Genomic DNA, 18,113 nt, shown 5'->3' on the forward strand with positions numbered 1-18,113 from the left:
GTGCCAGATTCCATTATAGATGGTTATGAGCCACCATGTGATTGCTGGGACTTGAAGTCAGGACCTAGGACCTCTGTGCTCTCAGCCTGAGTCATCTCTCCAGCCCAGAGGTGTTTGGTTTCTGGCTGAGGAATTCTTGTTGGAGAATGGCCTCCACATGCTTTGCTTAATCTAACAGACCTTACACACGAAAGTTCATGCATGATTTCAGCCTTTTCTTGAAACTAATAATTAGCAATAGGCAACTAATAAAATACCTATTATGGTCGCTGAATGAATTTTTGAGGAAGTGGGCAGTTGAAACGGTTTTGCTATGTAGTAGAGTAGCCTTAAACATTAAATGCTTCCTGTCTCAGCAACCTGAGATTACAGATACATACCACTACACCTGACTTATTCCAGGATCATTTGAGTCACACATGGATCAGCTAGAACCTCTATGTTCAAGTGATTATGTAAGTCTTACAACACACACACTCATTACACACTGGAACCTGTCTTAAGATACCATTGATGATCAGAGAAGTTCAAGCCTGCTGAGAAATTACTAGCCCAGACAGGAGGCCTGGTGGTTGATTAAACAGCTGCTTCTGGTTAGTGTTAGAGGACAGGAAGAGAGAATGGCCAGTGGGTGGAGGAGGCTCTGTGGACGGCAGGTAAGCTGTCAGTACACAGAGTACTTAAGAGGACGAGCAGGACAAATTTGTTTCTAAAGACTGAAGAACAAACAACATGGCTGAGTATAAATGGTGCACACCCTTGATCCCCGCACCTAGGAGGCAGAGGCAGCTTCTTCAAGTCCAGCCTGGTCTACATAGTGAGAGCCTGTGTTGCAAGAAACTGCAATTTACTCAGAGGCAAAGGATTAGAAGGGAATTAAAAAAAAATTACCAGAGCAGGTATCACCTTATTACAGAAAAAGACAAGACATGTGTGAGTATATGCCTGGTGGCACAGGCCTGTAAGCCCAGAATGTAGGGAAGTGGAAACAGGATGATCAGTTCAAAGTCATCGTCTGCTAAATAGGAAGCTTCAGGCTAGCCCAGGTTACATCAAACTTCTCCAAAAAAAAAAAAAAAAGATAAGAGACCATCATTGGCAGGAGAGGTGGCATGGTGATCAAAGCATGAACTAGTCTCACAGAGGTCCCGGGTTCTGTTCCCAGCACCTGACCCAGGGGATCCAATGCCTCTCATTTCCTCAAAGCATCTGCACATAGACAATTAAGAATAATAAAAATAGGTTTTTTAAAAAATATTTATTTTATGTATATTATCACTGTCCTCAGACACACCAAACGAGGGCATCAGATCCTATTACAGATGGTTGTGAGTCACCAAATGGTTCCTGGGAATTTAACTCAGGACCTCTGGAAGAGCAGTCAGTGCTCTTAACCACTGAGCCATCTCTCCAGCCTTCATATAAATAAATCTTAAAATGATACCTTCAATTGGATCTAGGTTACTCTCATGTCTTAGTTGTCATGTCATACAGCCAAAGAGCAGTCTAGCTTGAATATCTTCAATGAAAACATGGGACTTGCTAGTTTGGAGGCATTCATTCTGTTTTGGGCACACAGTCTCCTTGGGTCTACCTTGTCAAACCTTCCTCAAAGCAAACCACGATAACTCATAAAATGTTCTGACTTCATCCTCTGGGGCCTTGACTACAGCCTTGCAACATCTTGTAAAAGTTGTAACCACGTGTCCTCACAGATCTACTTGTTCACACCTTTGTGATTGTGACTAACAAAGGCTCTGTGCTTCAGGTGGAAGATGAGCCTAGAGGAATGTGTGATGCAGGTGGCTTTGAGGTCACACATGAAGCCAACACAGCACTCCCTGTCTTAAGATCTCTATTTAAACAGCCTTAGAAAGGATGTATTTACACAAATGTCTTCTCAAGAGAGAATTTTGGTGTTCTCTTTCTCATACTGTTGTCTCCAGCCACTTCTCTAGAAACATTTAAGTGCTAAGTCTTTATGTTCTCATAAAGCTGTACATACAGCTTAGTACAGTGTGTATGCATGTGTGTGTCTCTGTACACATGTGTGTAGGTATGTGTTTGCACATGTGTTTGTGCATTTGTGTATGTGCACATGTGTATTTGGTATATTTGTGTGCATGTATATATACATATGTGTACAGACATGTACATATGTGTATAGGTATGTGTATATGCAGTTGAGTGTGCTCACATGTACTCATATGTGCAGTTGTGTGTGCAGTTGTGTGTGCATTTGTATACTTGTATGTGCATGCAGGTGTGTGTGGTGTATGTGGGTGTGAATATGTGTGTACATGTATGTAAACATGTGTTCAGTGTATGTATGTGCATGCATATGTGTAGATATGTATGTTGCTTGTGTGCATTTACACATGTGTGCAGGTGTGTGCGTGTCTGCATATGGGTATGCATGTATGTATAAGCATATGTGTACAAGTGTATGTGTGCACATATTTGTGCTTGTACACATCATGTGAAGATGTTTATGCACATGTGCAGGTATGGGTGTGTACATGTATATATGAACATATGTATGCAGGTGTATGTGTGTACATGTACACATGTGCAGGTCTGTGTGTGTATATGTGCGGGTGTAGGTATGTATATTGTGCACTTGTGTGTGCATGTGTGTGTGCAAATGTTTGCAGATGTACATGGAATCAATGTGATGAATATCAAGTGTCTTCCCCAGTTGTTCTCCATCTTATTTTTTAAATAATTTATTTATTTTTATTTTATGAGCATTGATTGGTGTTTTACCTGCATGTATGTCCCTGTGGGGGTGTTGGATCCCCTGAAACTGGAGCTACAGACAGTTGTGAGCTGCTGTGTGGATGCTGGGGATTGAATACTGGTCATCTGGAAGAGTAGCCAATACTTTTAACTGCTGAGCCACGTCTCCAGCCCCATCTCATTGACCTAGGGTCTTTCACTGAACCTGGCATTGCTGATCAACTAGTCAAACTGGTTATCAGGCTCTAGGACTCCACCTTCACACCAGGCCCTCAGGATCTGAGCTTACATAAGGATGGCATCTTCTGTGCCCTTCTTTTTAGCTGGGTGCTGGCAATCCAAACTCACTCAGATCTTTGTGCTTGTTGGACTCAGAGCCCACTGAGCCAGCTCCCTAACATATTCTCACTATCAACAGTAAGTACTTAGCAGAAATCCAAAAGGCTTTCAGAGGCAAGCAATTGTCTGCTTCCTGGACTCTGATTCCCAGGGAGACACAGAGGACTTTGTCTCCATTTCTTTCTCACATTATTTACTTATTTGGGGATTTTTTGAGACAAGATAGCCCTGGCTTGTTATATAGCTGAGGCTGACTTTGAGCTTCTGATCTTCCTGTCTCTAACTTCCAAGTGTTGGGATTACAGGCAAAGCACAGCGCTCTGCTCAGTCCCAACTCTCCTGAAGATGTCTTTGCTTTCCCATGCTCATCTTCCTGTGCCCTTTGGAGGGGCTTGTGAGGAATGAAGAGACCAACAGGTTGGTGGGAAGGAAGGAGGACCAGGAGGATCAGGGTGACAGGATACCATGCAGAGTCATGGCGTTTCTTGGGATTTGTTTCATTGTTTCATTGTTGTTTTTTTGCAAAGCTTGTTCAAAGAACCGAGCTTTCTCAGGGGAGTGAGGGTGCCTGGGTCTCCTCCTAGGTCTCACACAATTAACTGTTTCCCCAAAGCGACCCAATCTGGATGAAGGGCAGGGTCACCCCAACCCTTCCAGCTTCAACAGAAACCACACTTTCTGGCAAAGATGACACTTTACCCTACTGTGTGTGTGTGTGTGTGTGTGTGATTTGCTTTTTTTTTATTTTGTTTTGAGGTAAGGTCTCACTCAAGTTGCACTTGCTGACCTCAAGCTCAGTATGTAGCAGATGATGACCTTGAACGTCTTTTTTTTCCATTAAATATTTTCTTTATTTACATTTCAAATGCTATCCCAAAAGTTCCCTGTACCCTCCCCCGGCCCTGCTCCCCTACCCACCCACTCCCACTTCTTGGCCCTGGCGTTCCCCTGTACTGGGGCATATAAAGTTTGTAAGACCAAGGGGCCTCTCTTCCCAGTGATGGCCGACTAGGCCATCTTCTGCTACATATGCAGCTAGAGACACAGCTCTGGGGGTACTGGTTAGTTCATATTGTTGTTCCACCTATTGGGTTGTAGACCCCTTCAGCTCCTTGGGTACTTTCTCTAGCTCCTCCAGACCTTGAACTTCTGAAGGTCCTGCGTCCACCTCTTGGGTTTATAAGTGTGCACCTCACACTGGTTCGTGCAGTGCTAAGGACTGAGTCCAGGGCCTCGTGAATGCTGGGTAAGCACCCTACCAGCTGAGCTCGGTGTTCAGCCTTTACCCCTAGCCTCTGCATAGTAATGGACACAGTTTTCTTTTTGTAAATCACCTATGCTGGACATGGTGGTATGTACTTTTAACCCCAGTATTCAGAAGCAGGGGGATTTCTGTGAGTCTGAGGTCAGTCTTGTCTATCTAGTGCATTGCAGGCCAGCCAATGTTCTATTGTGAGATGCCATCTCAAAAAATAAGTCCCTCCCTGAAAATAGCCCACGTAAAGAGCAGGAAGGGAATGTTTTGGGTTAAATCAGTGGGACTTGGGGCCCAAAGAACCTCAACAAGAGTTCCTCTGCCGTTTCTCTGGGGACTGCAAGACCTATGTCAGGGTAGAGGGTGGAGCTCTGTGGTAAAGGGCTGTCTGATCTGTGCAAGGCTCTGGGTTTAACCATCAGCTCCACAAAAAAAGAAGAAAATAGTTACTATAAAGTCTGTGTGCTCCCTTCCCTAGCAAGCTTGCTTTTCTATTAAAAAAAAAAAAAAAAAAAAAAAAAGAAAGAAAGGAAGGAAAGGAAAGGAAAGGAAAGGAAAGGAAAGGAAAGGAAAGGAAAGGAAAGGAAAGGAAAGGAAAGGAAAGGAAAGGAAAGGAAAGGAAAGGAAAGGAAAGGAAAGGAAGGAAAATCCAGCCAGACTTTCTCACAAAAGTGTTCTCTAGAAGAAATGGGTCCTGTAGTAGCTGATCTAGAAAAATTGCCCAGAGTTTTGTCATTAGAGACACTTTAAGCCTTAGGGTTGAACTACTTCTTTTCCCATCTTACCATTATTTCTGAGGGATCCAATAACATACGGAACAGCAGGACCCTAATTAACTGAAATCCCTACTGTTTCAGATGTGGGAGTAGGGGTGGGTGGCCATATGCCAGCCATCCCCCACCCAAGCCTTCCACCCTTGGCTGTGGTTCACCAGCGACAGGGCAGCTTCCTCTTTAGAGTTCAGTTCCTTTTCATTTCTCTTGCTCAGAAAGGAGGAAAGAATGCCACAAGAGGGTGTGGGGGAGGGGCCAGAAGTGGAGAAGAGGGGGAAAGCCTCTTTCACAATAGGATATGTGCCTTAGATGACTGGATGTTGTCTGGATTATATCTTGGAGTTACTTCATTGATTCCTTTTTTTTTTTTTCTTTTTTGGTTTTTCGAGAAAGGGTTTCTCTGTGTTCCCCTGGCTGTCCTGGAACTCACTCTGTAGACCAGGCTGGCCTCGAACTCAGAGATCCGCCTGCTTCTGCCTCCCAAGTGCTGGGATTAAAGGCGTGCACCACCACTGCCCAGCTAGGTTCATTGATTCTTATTCTAAAAGAACAAGATTAGAAGGCTCGGTGGGATAGCTAGCACAAGCCTTTAATTCCAGTACTCTGATGGAGCTCTGTACTTGAGGACAGCCTGGGCTATATAGTGAGTTCCAGGCCAGGCAGAAAACAAAACAAAACTCCCAAACAAACAACCCCCAAACTGGAGAGGACCAGATTATCCACCCTTGGGATGGGAGTCCCAGTACACCTGGGTGCTATCCTTGTCCTTTGACTGTGAGAGTCTCTGTCGAACTGTTTTGCTGCCTTAAGTCAGAAACAGGTGACTTCTTTCCCACTGATAAACTGAAAAATAACTTCTGGACTGGATGTATAGCTCAGCGGTAGAGTGTTTTGTTTGCCTAGTGAGTGAGGCCCAGGCACCATGAATAAATAACAAACAAAACTTCAGGGTAGATTTTTGAATCTTAACAACAATATGGATCCAGATGTCTAGCTGTCAAAATGATTTGTAAAGGCTTAATCCAACCCAAGCCATGTAAGTCATCCTGGGAGCTATGGCTTACTGTTCTTGGGCCTTCAGCATTCTTCCTCATAAAACCAAATGCCCACTTAGTGGCTGAGTGAACGGGTTCGGAAAACAGGCTTCTGCCTTTTGAATAATTGAGCAGACAAAGCTGTAATGTGAGACACTCAGAAATAGTTGGATTCCCTTCACTAAGCCCTCGGGGTTTCTCCCCTCCGCTCCCAGACCTCTTGCCTGGCTGTGGAAAGGGAGAAGAAGCTAGTACCAGAAGAAAACTGATCAGACACTATTGTGAGGGTTGCTATCCTTCCCACTGACTGTGAGAAAGCCCACCCTTCAGGAGGAACACATCTGGCCAGCTGCGGCTCTCTGGAGGAATCTCCAGGATCAGAACTGAAGGTGTGTGTGTATCTGGCCTAACCTGGCTACCACAACCATGATCTAATGGAACCCTTAGACCCTGGGGAATAGCACCTCTTACTCCTAAAATAACTTTTAGGAGACGGGCTGGACCAGCTTGAGAGCCTGGCCTAGGTCAGAGCTTCCATCTACCATGAGAGGCAGGGACAGACACATACATTCTACCCTTGCTAGCTCTTTCCACCCTGGCCTCAGCCCAGCATCTCTTGCCTCTGCTGGCTTCTCAGCCAGGGGAGAGCTAGGCCACCGACAGCCTGCTTCCCCAGCTGCTGATATGCAAGTCAGAGCAGAACCCCAACCGCAGAGCACATGAGGGAAATGGGACAGAGACACAAACATCCTGTCCTTTCTGTACCAAGTGGCTCCAGCTCGAGACACAGAGTCACCAAGATGATTATTTATGTGGGACAGAACCACCCATTGACTCTCATAAGTTCATCCTGCCTGGACTCCCAGCTGGGTGAGCCAGAATTTCTCTCCGGTCTATGGACTTCGCCAGGGCTGCTATTCTGCTTGGGACTTTGATGACAGGAAATAGTGGCTCAGGGCTGAGCAATGTTTCTTAGAGCCAGGGCAATTCTTCTCAAGGTAGTGCAGCACAGGGTGAAGTTCCTTCTCCAGTTAGCAAGAGAGGGACACAGAGCTCCCCGCTCCTCGCTGTGATACCTTGTGGGGGTCTTTCTCACAAGTCCAGGGGCTTCCCCAGGCGAGAGCCTCACCTGGTGTATGAACGCTTCCAGTTGAAAATCTCCTCCAGATTGGAAGAAACCTCTCGCTTCTGCAGGCCTCCCCAGCGACGCCGGCCCCCTAAAAATGAAGTCCTGCGCCTGCTCAGCCCTTTCATTCTCTCTTCCATTCGGAAGAATTCAGTCAGGGCCCTGAAGGACTCCAAGATGACCTCGTGGCTCCATGCTGGCAAGGGCTCAGGGCGCAGGAAACCACAGTGGCCTCCACGGCGACTGAGCAGCAGGAAGAAGTACGGGTTGCTGTGGAAGAGTTCCGCAGGCAGAGTGTGGTCTGGGGGTCCACACACCGGGTCGTCAGCACTGCAGATGCACAGCACGGGTACCGCAGCCTCATCCACATCCCGGAGTGGGTCGTTGAGATCCCAGTAGGTATCCCAGCTGATGGGGCAACTCTTGGTGTGACAGAACAGGGTCTCCTCAAACTCTCGCAGGGAGCCACTCCTGAAGAGCTTGCCGGTGTCTACTGTGTCCTCCAGGGCAGAGGCATACCTGACCACAGGGGAATGAGAGACCAGGATAGAGAAATCAGAACGTTAGACGACAGGCAAAGTTACTGCGGAGGCGGTGCCCAGGCCAGAGTCTAGCCACAGAGACTTTGAGCTCTTGAAATACAGAAAAGAGCATGAGTCTTTGATCTCAGCTGTCAAGAGGCAGAGGCCGGGTGGATCTCTGTGAGTTCCAGGCAATGACTATCAATGAGTCTCAGTCTCTCAGACACAGTCCCCACCCCCACCCCCCCCACCCCCCACACACGAGCAAACAACACAGCCCCTTTTAAAGACCTATTTCATGTGTGTACCACGTGCTCATGCAAATCAGAAGCTCCCCTGGAACTGGAGCTACAAGATGGTTGTGAGCCACCATGTGGGTACTGGGAGTTGAACCAGGATCCTCTGCAAAAGCAAAGGTGCTCTTAACCTCTGAGCCATCCTTCAGGTCACCCAAACCCCTTTCATATTGTGGCCATTACGTAAGATCAGAAGATTTCTGATATAATGCAGAGGTTTGGCTTCTCCATAGGGATGATCACTTCTTCTCTGACACCCCTACCATTTATCCCAGGGATAACATTTGACTTTCAGCTGTTGACCAGGGATAGCGCTCCCTGTAACCTCAACTTCTGACCTTTTGCAATGAATTCATGACCTGTCTCCTCTGAGGCTCCTCCAGAGAGAACTCACTGTTTCAGACAATCCAGACTAGGGGCTGATACCTCTCCCTCTCCCACAATTTACCACTGTTTTATTCCATTCATTGCCTGTGTGTTTTTAGGTTGATGAACATGCCTGGTGGTGTGACCTTGGTCGGGGACACCGACACCCGGGGCATGCACTCCTAGCAAGTGCTTGGCAGCAGGGAAAACAACTGGGACTACAATCAGTCTAGTAGATGGTCTCCTAAATAGGGGCCTGCAAACTCCTGAAGTGGGAAAAGGGACCTCTTAGCTCCCTGGGGAGGGCCTGAAAGGGTCACAAGGAGGTGGGAGTAGGCAGTTCGGTCCTTTAGGTAGATTAATCAATCCTGACAGTTGACTTTAGAATTGTGTGTGAGTTTCCAGCCCCAGATTTCCACGGCAAGGGCAGTTCCTGAAGGCCCTGGTTTCGTCTCCATTTACCTCGCCCAACTTTCTGGCTTGAGGCTATGGGACATGCTGAAGGTGGTCATTTTGGAGTGCAAACTATGGCAGGCAGTTAAGTAGACTAGAGTACCCTGTCCCTGGAGCAAACCTCTGAGTTGCCATGGCAGCACCTCTCGTTAAGCCTCAGGATTTGACCTTTGCAAAATAGGAGGAGGTAAAATAGCAAAGGAAAAAAAAAAGAAAGAAAGAAAAAGAAAGAGAAAGAGTTCTGGTCGGCAGGTCAGGGTCCTGTGCTTTCATGTAATGGGCACAGCACCTGCAGAGGTGTTATTAACTCTACTCAGCTGAAAGGGGAGCAAGCCTTAAAGGGGCTGGCTGACTCCCTGTAAGGTCAGGATTTGACCCCAGTCAGGCTTGACCCCATGTCCTGGGTTTTCCTATTTGTTGCCAGAATGCCTCTGACCTCATTTTTGCCATCTCTTAGGAAAGACTGGAAATGTCATTCAAGTGGTTTCTGTGGAACAGTCTTGCCTGGTGTTCTCCCTCTGGAGGTCTGTTTTTTGTTTGTTTGTTTGTTTATTTGTTTTAATGTATGCAGTGTCTGATGCCTGTAATCTCGGCACTTAGGAGGTGAAGGCTGAGGGTCTGGAGTTCAGGGACACACACCCTCAGCTGTGCAGCCTGAGTTGTATGAGACCTTGACTCAGAAAGAACAAACACAGGAATAAGTGTTGTGTACTCACCTAGAAATATGTAAAACATCTGTCAGATTGAAGGATTTTAATAAGCCAAAGGCTGTACATCTCTCATTCCTGCCACCTCCTGGCTCAGAGTCTGAAGGTAAACACTCTGGACAGATAATCGGCCGCAATTGCTTCCAGAGCCCTGTTTGCTGACCTATCTAGCTATGGACTAAGTGGTAAATGCCAGGTGCAGGCCTCTGCTGCCCACCGGTTGCTAGGACACCTGCGACTGAGATGAACTGATGGGGCCCTCTTGGAGGCCCTGGGGCTAATATGGCTTTGAAACCCACTTTCCTGGCTCTATGTCAATTATAGGGTTTGAACAGCTTTGGAAACCTTGTGAGAACTTTGCCCCAACCTACCCACAAAGCTCTGTTCCCATACCAGGCAGAGCTGTAGACTTCTATTCCCGTTACCCACCTGCTGAGAGCGATTTTCTGGTGCAGCAAGAACCCACGTTCATAGGGCCAAGGTAAGCCAGCCTCGAACCACTCGCGACAGCGTAGCACTGGCGAGATGCAGGCGGCGCCAGTCACATAGCTAGAGGAGCCGCACTCCCCCAAGTAGGACAGCAGCAGCGCGGACCCTGAACCCTCGCTCACCGCGAACAGGGGGGCCGCCGGGTGTCGGAAGCGAATGTAAGTCACCGCCTCCTTGAGGTCGGACGGGTCCCCGAAAGGCTGTAGTCTGGGGCTGACTAGCGGGCAACCGTGGTGGCCGCGGCGATGGAAGATGACCGGGTAGTAGCCGCGCTCCAGGGCGAGCAGGCACAGCCCCAGTACATTGCGAGTGAGGCGTCCCCATGCATTGGGGATTACCAACAGCACTGGAGGGAGGCTCCCAGGGTTGGTGACCCGGCGGCCCCTGGCACAAGGTCCTATGACCCAATCCAGAGCCACCAGCCCATCATCTGCCAGCTGCAGGTACTCACGGGCTAGCTCAGGCCCGGGCCCGACAGGCAGGATGAAGTGGCAGAAGGTCTGCAGGTGGGGCCCCGACAGCCAGGAGCGGGGGCTGGGTTCCAGCGCCGCCGAGCGTCGCAGAGCGCGCAGCAGGCACTGGGCCAGCGCCGACGGCTTGCAAATGAGGCTGCAGCCTCCGGGGAGCGCTTCGCGCCGGTCGCTCAACTGATCCGCGGGGCCTCCGCTCGCCACCTCCTGCTCCTCGTGGTCCCGGACCGAGGTTCGCGCTCCGACAGCGCGCTTCCAGGGGCGCAGGAGGAGCAAGGCGAGCGCCGCCAGCAGCAGCGCTAGAGCGGCCGCCCACGGAGGCATGGCCTGGCAGGACTGTCCCCGGAGGGAGGCACTGGGCTGCGGGGAGCGGAGCTGTCCCCTCGTCGGGCTCCTCGCTCTGCCCGCGCGGCTCCGCCCGGCCGCCCGTGGCTGTCAAGAGTCCTCCCAAGCAAGAGGGCGCGCGCGCTCCGGATTGGTCGCGGTCAGGAGGAGACAGCCAGTTCGGGTCGAGCTCCCCTCGCCCGCCCCCACCTCCCACTCCCGCCCCCAGCCCTTTGTACAGCGATTGCGACAAGCCGGAGCAGAGGGTGAAAGAGAGCCGGGCCACAAAGGGGGAGCGGGGACCTGAGGGCCAACCAGAGAGAGCGGAATAAGGAGGAGTGCTAGGAAAGGATTGGGGAGGGGGTGAGGCTGGAGGCCTGGGTGAACGTGAGGTGCCAGCTTCTACCCTTGCCCTCAATGAAGTCTGGCTCCAGGGGAGACCCTGGGTCACTGCACCCTCAGGATCCGCTATTGAGGAGTAGCAAAAAAGCAAGAAGGGAGCAAAGCGCTGATCCCTCGCTAGCTTCACTTTCCCCACTCGATGCTGCCTTTGCAGCTAGAGACGTGTATCTCTCTCCTTCGCCTGGCCCTGCCGCCTAGCCAGGACCAGCAACTGGGCGATAATTCAGCAGGGCTGGGACTCTGCACCTGGCCAGAGGCAGACTGAAGCATCTGACCCTGACCACGAGTTTGAGGGAGGTGGCTGTCGTTTCTCTGGAGGGCATCCGGGCACTAGCCGGTAGACACTTGTGGCCTTCCCAGCCCACCCTCCAAGGACGCTTTCCAAGAGTTAGGCGTCTCCACTGTTTATCAGGAAGGACTGTAGGAAAGGAAAGAGTCTCGAGTCTGGCCGAATAAGTTGAGGGAGAGGATTAAGGGATGCTTAGCCCCGCGGTGGGGCTTTGGTAGAGAGGTACACTGTGGTTCTTTAGGTCAGATCAAAATCTGGTCATTTCTGCAGGGGTGGGTGAATACGTCCGGGCACATCGAAGAGGCCTGAAATAACTATTTTTTGATGTATTTCGAACCTAAAAAGATTTGTTTAGGGGTGTGTGTATGTGTGTGTGTCTAGGTCAGAGGACAATCTGTGGGAATCAGGTCCCTCCTTCAATCACTTAGGTCCACAGATTAAATTCTGGACGTCAGGCTGGCGGTCAGCACCGTTTCCCACTGAGCCATCTCGCAGGCCTGTTTCAAACTTTTGATTGGGCGTCAACCCTTAACTGGGTTCTCGTTTCCATTGTAGCGCTCCCTTGCAAGGGAGGCCGAGCTGAGCACTGTAGCTCCTCGGACCAGTGTTTCCTTGGGCAAAGGAGAGCAGGAATCAAGAGAGCTCTGGCTTCTTGGGGCTTCTGGGCCTAAGACTCTCCCAAACAGCTCGGGGCTCAGTTCTTATTATTAGCGAGAGGAGGACTGGAGCAACGTGAAGGCGAAGCGCTAGAGCCGGGACCCTCTCTCTGGGACAGCTAGGATTTCATAATTCCGTGTTGAGCGGGTTTGCCAAAAGAGCACACAAGTCTCCGCCTGGGTCACCCGGCCCTTAAGGATCTCGCTTCCTGCCCTTTGCGGCGTTCCAAGATTCTACTCAGGCGATACAGTTGCGCTCTGGTGGTCGCACAAACGCGCCGGGACGCATCTCGGTCGAGGGAGGTGGTTCCGTGGGTTTGGAGACCAGGAGATCCTTGGCGACTAACTTTTCCGGCTTTGGGTTCAGGACGCCTGCGCCGGACTGGCAGCGGGCGGGGGCGGGCCTGGCGGTGGGAGGGGCGGGGCGGGGGCGGGCCTGGCGGTAGGCGGGGCGGGGCACGAGGTCGGGCGAGGAGGGAGCAAGGCAGTGCGCGAGCCGCGGTCTACGTGGGCGCGCTAGCGGCGCGGGGTCGCGGGCGCGCGCGAGCGAGTGGCGCTGCAGCTAGTTGGTTGGCGGGACTGCTGGCCCAGCTGAAATGGTTCCTCCTCCTCCACCTCCGCCCCGGTTGCTTCTGGTAGCCCTGGTGGGGCTCCTGAGTCTTCGCGAGGTAAGGCGACCGGCTCCGGGTAAGGTCTTGGCCGGGGGAATCTCAAAGCGCTTTGCTTCAACTTTGTCCTGGAAAGAGTGGCGCGCGCGAGGGGATTCGGAGGCCCCTCCATCCGTCCGCGCCTCTACTCCTGGAACCGAAAGGGCGGGGCCCTCGCAGAGGCCAACGCCCAGCTCTTCGCCTTGGACCCACAGGTGGTGGCTGAGCCGGCGGAGGAGGCAGGAACCCCTTGTCCCGAAGGCCTTTGGCCTGTGCCTCCACAGGTAGGAACCCTGTAGGGCCGAGGACGAGAAGGGTATGAACGGCCTCGCTGCACCCTCGGTGGTCGCCCGATTGGGACATCTGTTGGTTTCTCCTGCCCTCAGTCTCCAGCGTCTTCATCTCAGCCCAGGGCTTGGGGCTGGTTGTCCTCTTCTTCACACCCAACACGAGGTCCCCAGCTGCTCTCTTCTTTTCCCATGTGTAGGTGTTACCAAGAGTGACTTACACACAGGTGAGCCAAGGACAGGTAAGTACAACCCGTAGCCCATCTTGGGAGCCTTCCCTGGAGGCAGACTGTGCCTCGCACTCTACCTCTATCTATCTTGGCTCTCAGTCCATTCCTTACCACTTTGTGTAGAAAGAGGTGAGGCTTCCACTTGCCAGTCCCAGGGCAGATCGGTAGTGCGGGGTCAGGGGTTCTGTTGAGTAGCTAGATGCATGGCAAGTAACTCCAAGTTATTCTGAAGGTAGCAAAAACCACCTATATCCCAATGCTGGTGTGATTTGGATTCTCTTGTCTTTCTTGGCTCTGATTTTCTGCAAGAGATGGCATTCTGTCCCTTCAGCTTTGAGAAGTGAGTGAATAGTGCTTGGATTGCAAAACACTATATCATGTTAGCAATGTGTGCTTTAATGTGTTCTAAACAGTTCAATTTTTATGAATGCTCTTTTAAAAATTGTTTATATTTATTTTATGGGTATGAATTTTGCCTGTGGGGTATTTTTGTTGTTGTTGTTAACTTTGGTTAGTTTTGGTTTTTTGATTTTTTTAAGATAGCATTTCTTCATGTAGCATTGACTGTCTTGGAACTCACTCTGTAGACCTGGCTGGCCTTGAACTCACAGACATCCACTTGTCTTTGCCTCCAGAGTCCTGGGATTAAAACCCTGTGCCACTGCCTGAGGCCTGTGTGTTTGTATATTCAGAAGAGATGGATTTGGAGGTATAGGTTGTGAGCTGTCATGTGAGTACCGGGCACTGAGCCTCTAGAAGAGGAGCAAAAGCTCTTAACCACTGAGCTGTGTCTCCAGCCCTCCTCCTCTCTTTCTGACACAGGGTCTCATGTAGCCCAAACTGGTTTCAACCTTGTTCTATAGCCAAGAATGATCTTATTTATTTTTACTGTGTGTGTGTTTTTTTAAAGATTTATTTATTATTATATGTAAGTACACTGTAGTGTATGTAAGACACTCCAGAAGAGGGTGTCAGATCTCATACCACCATGTGGTTGCTGGGATTGAGCTCTTAACCGATGAGCCATCTCTCCAGCCCCCTCCAAGAATGGCCTTAAAGCTCTGATCTCCCTGCCCGGTGAAGGGCTAGGATTACAGCAGGTACACCATCAGACATGGCTGTCTCTTTGTTGCATGTAATTCTTCTCTTTCAGTTATTTCATTGTTCAGAATTCATCTGACTTTATGATTTACTTATTTTTAGTTATGTTTACAATCCACCTGTTGTGGCTGATTTCCCGTCTGACTTAAGACTTACGTAATCTTCATCTGATTCCTTGATTCGTTTATCTCCATCATCACAGGCCCTCACCACACATGTGAATTCAGGCTCATTTCCTCGAGATACCTACCTTCTTTTCTCTGGTTTATTTTCTACTCCCAGCCTATCAGGATCTGAAACCCACAGCTTCACACCCTGGCCCAGCAGAAGTCACAGCATCCCTTTCCCTCATACCTTGTCTGCCTTTATCCCATCCTCTTACAGTTAACTGAGCTATCTGGACATGGTGGCGTAGACTTTTATACTCTGAGCTACTCGGGAGGCTGAGGCAGGAGGATAAACATGAACTCAAGGCCAGCCTGGACAATGTTGTGAGACTGACTCTGTTTTTAAACTTAAGGGGAGAAAAGTGAAACGAAAGTTGAGGATCGAGCTTGCTGGTAGAGTGTTAGTGTGGGTTCAGATTCCTAGAACCTCCACCTCCACTCCCCAGATCCCCCCAGCCCATCTCTCTCCCTCTCCCTTTCTCTCTCTCTCTCTCTCACACACACACACACACACACACACACACCCCTACACCTCGGTTTGAGTTGTATCAGTTTTTACTTCCCTGAATTTCTCTCCCCCTACTCCATGGTCTTTAGAGGTGGGCTCACCTAGCCTAAGCTGGCCCGGTATTTACTGTGTACCCTGGTCTGGCCTTGAACTTTCAATCTTATGTTCCAAATGGCTGGGATCCCAGGTGTACATGATCACACCTAGCTTTCCTTGAGTCTCTTATACATTCCTCAAGGCCTGGGAGTTCTCTTTTGGTGTCTTTTATAGCACCCAGCACAGGTCAACTCAGAATAAAGACTGACGAAATGCTCCTACCCTGGGCTTGTGCAGTCGAGTGTGTCTGGACACTCCTGGGAGAGCCCGAGGATTAGATCGAGAAGTAGAAGACCTGGTCTTCATCCGAGGGGCAGAGCCTAGGGCTGGGACTTGTAGAGCCACTGATGCACAGAGATACAGCTGAAGCCTCATTCTCACTGGGCTGGAGACACAGCTCAGTGGTTAAGAGCTTCCGCTGCTCTTCCAGAGTCTGTTCCCAGTACTCACGTGACAGCTCACAACCTATACCTCCAGATGCAGGGGGTCTGAGGGCCAGGGACGAGGGCCAGTGGGATCCCCAGCACCATGTGTGGGGGCTAGGGAGCATGTATGGAGTCTAATGGGGTTACTCAGCCATTCGGTCTTGCCCAGAGGTGCATTTTTTTTGGGGGGGTGCACTTGATGGAGAAGAGAGGTGAATTAGAAAGGAGTACATCTCAGTACTCCAGACCCTTTGCCTTTTCCTGGAAGTGGACGGGCACTTCCTGGTAACCTCCTTATCCTGGCACCTACGATAGGAGAAGTTGTGATTCTCTGGGAGGGGGCTGGGCCTGGTCTGATATCTCTGCCTTTCCTCCAGGCTGAGGGTGTCACCTTCTTCTACCACCCCTGTGCCCACCCCTGGCTGAAGCTCCAGCTTGCACTCTTGGCCCATGTGTATGTGGCTAAGCCCACACTCATTCCTGACTTCAGTCTCACTTGGGACCGGGTAAGTGGTTAGTGAAAGATGTGCTAAAAGAAAAAGAAATAAAAAATGTAAAAAAGCCGGGCGTGGTGGCGCACGCCTTTAATCCCAGCACTTGGGAGGCAGAGGCAGGTAGATTTCTGAGTTCGAGGCCAGCCTGGTCTACAAAGTGAGTTCCAGGACAGCCAGGGCTACACAGAGGAACCCTGTCTCAAAAAACAACAAAACAAAAATGTAAAAAAAAAAAAAAGCAAAAAACAAACCTCAAAACAAACAACAAAAAACCTGGGCTTGGTGGCCACCATCTTTAATCAAGTCCTCTAGAGGCAAAAGCAGGCAGATTTCTGAGTTTGAGGCCAGCCTGGTCTACATATTGAATTCTAGAACAGCGAGAACCTGTCTCTTCCCCTTCCCCCCACCAAAAACCAGGGAGTTGTGCTACAGAAGGGCAAGGCACTATGGGCAGAGGAAGGAAAACTCAGGGTCTTCTTCCATCTTAGCTCTACATCACCTTCTTTCATAGCCCTTGGTGCTGACAGCATGGGGGACCGCACTGGAGCTGGCATGGATAGAGCCAGCTTGGGTTGCCTACTGGCTGAAGAGGCAGCGGCGGCGGAAGCAGAGAAAGAGTGTGTGGTTTCTCTCTGACCATCTTTTTGGGCCCACTCCCACGATGCCAGCCTCCAGAAGAGGGAAGCTGTGTGGGAGACGGTGTGTACAGGTGAGGGGTGCTGGGACCAGGCTTGCTGGCAAGAGTATTGGGGTAATAGAGAGTAGGGGCTGAGTCCTTTTCTCTTCTCCTTAGGCCCCGACTCTGGCTTTTGCTCTGCGGAGCTGGCGACCTCCTGGTGCACAGGTGACATCTAGAGGATCCGGGCGGTCCTCGATCAGTGTTGTCAAGAGAAGGGGTCTCCGGGCTGCCCTTGGTCTCCAATCCACTCCCTCAGGCCTGAGGGTTTCCTTGGCCTCTTCACAGAGCCTGAAGGCCCAGCAGCCGACTTTGGGAACCTCATCTGTGGCCCCGGTCTCCTTAACGACTGGGGGACCTGGAGGCAATGGTAGGTCCAGGACAGAGGCTCAGATGCCCAGTGGGCAAGGCAACCCTGGAGGTTGTACCTGTCCGGGTCAGGTTTCCCCAGCTCCTCGGGCCGCAGTGCCTCCCCGGGTAGCCCGAGGGCCAACTCCACGTACTGAAGAGGCGGCTTGGGCTGCCATGGCCCTGACCTTCCTGCTGGTCCTGCTCACCTTGGCCACACTTTGCACGCGACTGCACCGGAATTTCCGCAGGAGCGAGAGTATCTATTGGGGGCCCACAGCAGACAGCCAGGACACCGTGGCTGGTGAGAAGAGCCCCCCCCCCCTTTCTGGTGCGCCCAATCGCTGGAATTCCTTGCCCTTGACCTCTCACCTTCCCACAGCTATCCTGAAACGGAGGTTGCCTTTGCCTTCGCGCCGGATCAAGCGGTCTCGCAGAAGGCCCCTGCTCCCACCCACACCGGATAGTGGCCCTGATTCGGAGAGCTCGGACTGAGCGGCTCCGCCCTTCTGCGACCGCTGCCACGTGGGCCGTCCGCAAGCGCCCCCTGGCGGCGGGCCGAGGCCCTGGAGGCTTCACCTGGTTCCTGGAAGAGTAGCCCTGTAGCTTTCCTGATACAAATTCCTGTTTCTAATTAAATTATTTTAGTAGAATTCGGAGTCTTTGGGAGAGTCAGGTCTCTAGCCAGTGGCCCAGGGCTATTCGAATCACATCAGGCCGGTTTCTAATCAAGTGGCTCGGTGCTCGGGTGCTGGCACTCCTCCACTAGCTCACTTTTCTGCAAGTCTCTCCGCCCAACCTTAAACTTGCTGTCCTCCCTCAGCCTTGCAAGGATTGCAGAGAGGGGACATGGTAAGTAGCAACAATGACCTGAACCAAGAACTGAATACTGGGC

The 18,113-nt window shown here is 50.8% G+C and overlaps 2 protein-coding genes across 3 annotated transcripts; one reads left to right on the forward strand and one right to left on the reverse strand.

The window, feature by feature from the left end:
* Positions 1-3,904: 3,904 nt before the first annotated feature.
* Positions 3,905-11,007, reverse strand: Abhd15 (abhydrolase domain containing 15). The gene is made up of 2 exons (XM_021176470.3): positions 10,039-11,007; positions 3,905-7,785 (listed from the first exon to the last, which is right to left on the reverse strand). The coding sequence occupies exons 1-2, from the start codon at positions 10,890-10,892 to the stop codon at positions 7,266-7,268; spliced, it is 1,374 nt and encodes a 457-aa protein (XP_021032129.1). The 5' UTR covers positions 10,893-11,007; the 3' UTR covers positions 3,905-7,265.
* Positions 11,008-12,697: 1,690 nt separating this feature from the next.
* On the forward strand, positions 12,698-17,877 carry Tp53i13 (tumor protein p53 inducible protein 13). 2 transcript variants are annotated; one of them, XM_021175655.3, is made up of 7 exons: positions 12,698-12,907; positions 13,102-13,170; positions 13,374-13,415; positions 16,078-16,206; positions 16,706-16,903; positions 16,988-17,522; positions 17,601-17,877. In XM_021175655.3, exons 1-7 carry the CDS (start codon positions 12,836-12,838, stop codon positions 17,711-17,713), a joined length of 1,158 nt encoding a protein of 385 aa, XP_021031314.1. In that variant the 5' UTR covers positions 12,698-12,835; the 3' UTR covers positions 17,714-17,877. The 2 variants fall into 2 exon arrangements, with proteins under 2 accessions (XP_021031314.1, XP_085685932.1); XM_085829806.1 differs by having other exon boundaries at positions 13,374-13,400.
* The last annotated feature ends 236 nt before the right edge of the window (positions 17,878-18,113 follow it).

This window comes from Mus caroli, unplaced genomic scaffold (assembly GCF_978045245.1).
Source record: "Mus caroli unplaced genomic scaffold, Mus_caroli_1 scaffold_13, whole genome shotgun sequence".
Classification (NCBI taxonomy): domain Eukaryota; kingdom Metazoa; phylum Chordata; class Mammalia; order Rodentia; family Muridae; genus Mus; species Mus caroli.

Bases quoted from the DNA above. Each gene is read 5' to 3' on its own strand.
- Tp53i13 (XM_021175655.3), top strand. From the start codon at position 12,836: ATGGTTCCTCCTCCTCCACCTCCGCCCCGGTTGCTTCTGGTAGCCCTG. The intron at 13,416-16,077 runs GTAAGTACAACC...CCTTTCCTCCAG, and splicing joins CACAGGTGAGCCAAGGACAG to GCTGAGGGTGTCACCTTCTT. The intron at 16,904-16,987 runs GTGAGGGGTGCT...TCTTCTCCTTAG, and splicing joins GTGGGAGACGGTGTGTACAG to GCCCCGACTCTGGCTTTTGC.
- Abhd15 (XM_021176470.3), bottom strand. From the start codon at position 10,892: ATGCCTCCGTGGGCGGCCGCTCTAGCGCTGCTGCTGGCGGCGCTCGCC. The intron at 7,786-10,038 runs GTGGGTAACGGG...CCCTGTGGTCAG, and splicing joins CAGAAAATCGCTCTCAGCAG to GTATGCCTCTGCCCTGGAGG.